General features: G+C 46.2%; 1 protein-coding gene across 1 annotated transcript; it reads right to left on the reverse strand.

The window, feature by feature from the left end:
- Positions 1-617: 617 nt before the first annotated feature.
- Positions 618-5988, reverse strand: PREB (prolactin regulatory element binding). Its single transcript, XM_083350770.1, has 9 exons — positions 5705-5988; positions 4954-5161; positions 4517-4734; positions 4276-4356; positions 2650-2774; positions 2398-2571; positions 1687-1759; positions 1214-1364; positions 618-1104 (listed from the first exon to the last, which is right to left on the reverse strand). The coding sequence occupies exons 1-9, from the start codon at positions 5837-5839 to the stop codon at positions 1010-1012; spliced, it is 1260 nt and encodes a 419-aa protein (XP_083206896.1). The 5' UTR covers positions 5840-5988; the 3' UTR covers positions 618-1009.
- Between the last annotated feature and the right edge of the window lie 284 nt (positions 5989-6272).

The following is a 6272-nucleotide window of genomic DNA, read 5'->3' on the forward strand; positions in this document are numbered from 1 at the left end:
TACTTCTTTGAAAAAGTGGTGACCCTAATAAAACTCTGGGAATTTAAAATAATTGAACGTATGATATTGTTCACATACTTCCCAAGTCACAAAATAAGTAATCAACCTAATAAAAGAGGGGAAAGAAATTTTCACTTCACGGAGAAATCCATACTGGAGAATGCTTGAAGCCAGATGTGAGGAGGGACTGTTAATTGCTGAAAATCTTTTTTTTTTTCATGAGAACAGTTACGGTTTGCTGACATAATCAAGCTGTAAACGGGGTGTGCATTTGCATGAACACAGGCATAAGCGTCCTTGCTTTCTCTGTGTATACATTTAGAGTATTAGAGTAATTCCTGCAGTCAAGCTATAGATGCTCTCAAGAGGAAAGGGAATCCCAAAATCCCTTATCCTCTCTATCCCTTTCTCTTACATAGCCATGGCAGAAAAATAAAAAAAAATAGCTTCATTGCTGTTAGACACGGGACACCAGAGCTATTCCAAATGACAGTGTCTTGGTCAGTGTCCGTGGAGCAGCTGCAACCTCCTTCATTTCTGGCCCCAAAGAACCCCTCTACAATTATGACCTCTGGCTCTGCCCAAGCCGAAAGGAAATGGAGAAGTAACCAACAAGGCAGACAGGCAGGAAGGAAGGAAAGGTTCTGCTCCATCATTGTGTTTAATAATTCAAGGTTTAAGTCCTGAGCTTAAACAGGAAATCTCTGCTCAGAGCAAATAAAGCTGGAATGTTTCTCACAGATCAGTCAAAAATGGAGGAGTATAGTTCCTCCATCCCTATTCAGTGTGATGGGGTTAGGTAAGAATTGCTCAAGGCCAAAACCTGATCGATGTGAGGCCCAGCCTCCAGCTTGGCCAAGTCCTCCTGACCACTCACTTCACTAGGGCAATCGTTGCCCTGGCTTCCGAATCTTCTCTCAGTTTCTCAGGTTAGAAAGGAGAAGATGTGTCCCTTACAGGAAGGGCAGAGAAGGTCCAAGCTTTCCAGGAATCTCACCACGAAGAAAGGTTAGAGGAACCCTGGGAAGGCCAGCTGCAGTAACAGGACTGTGCCCACAATCAGCCCAGCACAGAAGAGCAGCAGGAGCCAGATGGGGAAACTCCCTGGGAAAGAAAAGAGCATTGAATCACCAAGAGTTTGTAGGAGACCCCATATTGGCAAGACAGGAATCCCATCCCACATTTAAATCCACCGTCCCAGCTTTGAACATACGCCGGCAGGCAATCTGGTGCAGGCGGCAGCGGCTGTCAACTGCCACACTCAGCAGGGCTGCCTCATTGCTCTTGAGCAGTTCCGGAGTCTCGGGCAGGAAGGACACAGCAGTGACCACGATGCCATGTGCTTCTCGCACGTAGTACAGCCTCTGGGGAAGTAGAAACGAACACAGAACTGGAGGCAACGTGCCAATGATTCAGGAGGCATTCAACCCCATTTTGGTTTTAACCCTCTCAGGAGTCAAGGTAATCCTCCCCTTTCCCTTGGCCTTACTTATAGAGCCTGCTGCAAGGTCTTGCAACTGTACACAGAACAGCCCTATGCCAACCATGAGTTTGAAACATAAGTATCAACATCCTCACCCCTCACTCCAACAATGGCTTGTGCCTTGACCAGGCTTTTGTGTGTGCTGGAGCTGGCCCAGCTAGCTGAGCATAAGTATACACAATCTTGGAGGGGTAAACTCATACCTGCAAAGAAAAGGCGACGAAGATGGCAACCGAGCCTGTGACAGTGCCCAAACCCAGGAATGTGCCTGTCTCACTGAAAGCATAGAAAGAGAGCCATGTGCATTCCCCATAACATTCATACAGACCAATAGAGAGATAAATGTGTTTTAGAGCAGAGGTCCCCAACCTTTTGGGCACCAGGGACTGGTTTTGTGGAGAGAGGTTTTCCGCGGACCAGAGGGGGCGTGGTTTTGTGTGCTACCTACATCTCACACATGGGGCTTTGCTTGTTTGTGCGGACCGGTTGCTGCCATGGCGCAGCCTGATACTGGTCCACGGACCGGGGGTTGGGGACCCGTTTTAGAGGACTAGCATTTCCTCTGAAGGCCAAACAGGCTCCAACCTTGAAATACCAAAACTAAGATGTCTGCAAAGTACTTTCCCATTAATCCCATTGGATATTAAGAGGAGAAATGGATCTGAGAGGCTATAATTTGCTATTAAGGAGCTGCAGCTCCTATTCAGGCACGCACCTAACACCACCATTTTACAACATATAGCTTAGCATGTTGTGCAAATATACAGTGAATATAGTCTGTATACTGTAGTTAAATATAGTGTAAAAGCCGCAGAAAACCATTGTTTAGTCATCCTTGGGTTAAGGGTGTTATGCAAACAGAACCAGGGTTCCTCTCTCTTCTGTGAAGGTGGAACACGGGAAAATCGTCTCACCTTACAGAGAGGCATGAGATGACCTCATTGCCACAGGGACGAGTGAGCAGGGGCAAGAAACTATGTCCATCCCACTTGGTGATGTAGCAGGGAAGCGGACGTCGTTCACGCTTGTAGGGGATCTGCACTGTGTACAATCGCAATGCCTTGGCTTGGTCTTCAACTGAACCAAACCTGTGGAAGAAGGAAGCAGCATCCAAATAGAAAGTAAACATGTATGGTCCAGACCAACTGTCTTGGTATTCCCCTTACTTGCAAGACTGGTAGCGGTAGGTCTTGTCTGGAATGCCTGGAAGATTTTCATTCCAACGCAGACCCGTCACCATCTGATCTCGTTGCCACACACAACACTGGAAGTCCCGTCCCACTGTCACCACCTGGAAAGATGCAATATGAGCAGCCATGGTCCCCACCATTACTACCTCTTGTCCATAAAAACAATGAAAGCCAGTCTTTGCCCGAATAAAGATAAAGGAGTTCCAACTATTCCACTGTGCTTCTTCAAGTCTTTTACATAATAACGACCATTATAGTCAGACTGTTCTTTGCCGTGAGTCTTCAATAGGGGCTCTGTGTTCTCACATATTTATTTGTCTCTGATTGTTTTCTTTCCTTCTGGGAACTAACAAAACCAGCAAGCAAGCAACAATCTGGTACTGTACTGGTCCCTTTTGGATTTGAAATCCCTTCTCAGTTTTTAATGGTATGCACATTTCATACAAAGCAGCAGGGGGTTTGTGACAGATCTGTGGTAATCCTAATGTAATGAAGGAGAGAAGCAACTTAGAACTAAGGAGAAATTTCCTGACAGAATAATTAATCAGAAGAACCACCTGCCTCTGGAAGTGGTGAATGCTCCAACACTGGAAGTTTTTAAGAAGAGACTGGACATTTGTCTGAAATGGTATAGGGTTTCCTGCCTGAGCAGGGGGTTGGACTAGAAGACCTCCAAGGTTCCAATTCTGTTATTCTATTCTTTTGATTCCAGAAATAGTTCTGTATAATGGAAAGGTTGCTCCAAAGACTTTAAATGCTGCCTAGTCGTTATGGAAATACTGCATTTTCTTGCTTTCGGTGCCTTTTTTTCCCCTGTGTCTTTTCTTTGTTAGCCTTTCCTTACTCCAGAAAGTACAGAAAATACTATGGACTACCAGAGGCAGCTACATAATTCAATGACACTGTACTCTGAGGCTATTCGACTAGCCTAGATAAGAAAGATATACTATTCCTTCATACTGTCTTTCACATTACTCTTTCAAGAAAAGACTATTCATGTATAACACTAAGCCATTATTTGTTTGACCACTAAACTATGATTGCCTGGATTCACATCAGCATAAAAGCTGGCTGGGTGCCTTTGGGCAAACTGGAGAAAGGTAAGATTTTTTTAATTTTTTTTTATTTTGGATGCAGGGGAGGATTTCAATATGCTCCCTTCTTGTGGCAATCTTTTTGCTAATTATCCTATTATTCCACTACCACTACTAAACTCCTTAGAATTTAGAAAGCCTTTCTGACTTGAAGGTAATGGCAAAATGTGGGGGTTTTATAGCAAAGAAATAAATTAGTTTTTATTAAATAACTTTAAAAAGAAATAGGTTTTTAAAAACTGTTGTACTTATTTGTGTAAATTATCTACGTCCTGATAATGCCTACCACATCTATCTCCAGAAATTATTTCTGTCCCTCTTCCTAGGCCATCTTCAGTTCTGCTTCTCACCTGCACTTCCCAAATCCTTCTCCCCTCTTGCTCCCTCCTCCTGCTAGAATATAATCTGGGAAAAATGTGCAGTGTTGCCTTTCTCCATTGGCATCTTAGATCACTTCCCTTAACAAGCAGTAGAAATAATTAAAAAAAAATACCTTCAGCCTTCTCACCTTGTTATCAGGACTCAGTGCTATATCCTCTATCTCACCATTGTGTGCCTGGAATTCAAGTGTTTTCTTCATGCTGGGAAACTGTGAACGATGTAAGAAACAAAATATTTACCATCACCTCCATGTACACACTCCCAATCTACGAAAGAAGTGCTTTGCAATCCACCATTGTAGCACCAGACCAAAACCTTGCTCCCCAACACACAATAGACCATTTCTCCGTCTCTTCAAACAGGTGTACCTCCCAGACTCGTAGGAAACCATCCACGCCACCGGTAGCCAGGAGGGTGTGATCATCACTGAAGCACACAGCCTTCTGGAGTTTATCTGGGCTGGTGTCTGTTTGGACACGGTGCAAAGTTTCCACTGCCACCTCTGTCATCTCTGTGCGTGTACTGCCATTGCTCTTCTCACTGGGAATGGGGGGCTTGCGTCTCCGTAGATTTTTATCACCGGCACCTAAGGGCATAATGGCACATAAGGAAATATTCCACAAACCTGTCTGAGGAAACACCCCAAGTTTCCTGTCTCTTCTGCAGATCTTGTCCATTTTCAGTATTAGCAAATTTTTTAACTATTGCTGTTTCCACTTTTACATTTATTTGTAGACTGCTATTATTCTGGGCTTTAGTGTATTAGGAATTCAATTCTGTAGCTAAATAAATGTTAGGTTCTCACCTGCTTTAGCACTATCACCGCTGCTGCCACCTGTTTTCTGCCCGGATTTAAAGAGCTGGAAACTCAGGATGTGGCAAGTAGCATCCTGCCCTGCAGCAATAAAATTTCCTGCTAGTGCCATAGTCATGGTGGCCCGGGTCTCTGTGTCATGAGCATGTAGCAGTGAGGCAGATAACTTTCCTTCTCTCCAGTCCAGCTGCAAGAAATGCTTGGGGAACAAAATAGGAAAAAGGAAGGATAAAGCACCAAAAATACCTGCAAAATGGCCTTATCTGCCCAAGAGCAAATCTTGCCAGGGATGACAAGATTTGCCCTGCCTTACCATTGTACCAATGAATATGTGCATAGAGGGCACAATTTCCCCCCTTCTTCAAATATGGTTTGGTGCTTGCCTGAAAGGCCAACCACAGTTCCTGCATAGCCATTCTTTTTTCCCAAACCTGGTCCTTTTCAAGTTTTCCTTTGGAGCCTAATGCCCCCCCCCGGCCCCCAAGGAGGCCAGCTTAACGATCCGGGTTCGTGATTTTCTTCATGGACATTTTACACCTGTGCACTTCCAAAAGCAGCTTCATCCAATGCTGCACAAACCTTGTTCTGACAGTTGCCGCAAACACCACCATCCTCCCCATCTCCCTAGCCGGGTGATGGGTACAGCTCTAGGGGCAGGAGGAGAGCTCCCGGCCAACGCACAGAAGGCGAATCCGAGAGCAGAGCGAGGGATGGGTGTACCCTACTCCCTGAGCTTCCATACCAAGCCATTCGTGATCCCCGTCTTGGCGGCGCCGCCTCCCCCCGCGATCAGTGCCAGTCCAGCTTCACGGTGTACGCGCAGGGCATAGAGCGGGAACGGAGCCCGGTAGAGCTCGGGCGGCCGACGAGGGGGCATGTCTGGATCAGCAAAGCCGGGATCAGCGGGGTCAAAGGTCAGCTCATGCCAATTCCGCACTAGGTTGTTCTTTCCTCGACTCCCCCTCCTCTCTAGCGTAACTCTGTGCAACAGCGCTTTGATCTCGACTAGGCATGCGCAGATCCGGCCTCCTTGACAGAGCGCAGGCGCAGAACTCTCAGCACACGTCGGCACAAGAAGGACCGGCCGGCGAGAAAAACCTTCGGTCGCATAAGACTCAAAAGAACATCCACGTCGCCGCCGCCGCCGCTTGGCGTCTGTAGTTAGGGCGGAAGCCGGGCAAATCACGTTGTTTAAGAGGCGGAAGCATGTTAGTGAGCTGTGCTCCATTTTCTTCCCTAGGCGAGGCTTAAAACGTCTTAAAGTGAAGGGGCGATTACTGGAGTTATCGCTATGCTAATTTCTGTGCGTG

This window comes from Vipera ursinii (assembly GCF_947247035.1).
Source record: "Vipera ursinii genome assembly, chromosome: 1".
NCBI classification, from domain to species: Eukaryota; Metazoa; Chordata; class Lepidosauria; order Squamata; family Viperidae; genus Vipera; species Vipera ursinii.

Excerpts from the sequence above, each read along its gene's own strand:
- PREB (XM_083350770.1), bottom strand. The coding sequence starts at position 5,839 with ATGCCCCCTCGTCGGCCGCCCGAGCTCTACCGGGCTCCGTTCCCGCTC. Across the intron at positions 5,162-5,704 it reads CGGGGATCACGAATGGCTTG|CATTTCTTGCAGCTGGACTG; the intron begins GTATGGAAGCTC and ends TTGTTCCCCAAG. Across the intron at positions 1,760-2,397 it reads ATCTCATGCCTCTCTGTAAG|TGAGACAGGCACATTCCTGG; the intron begins GTGAGACGATTT and ends CTATGCTTTCAG.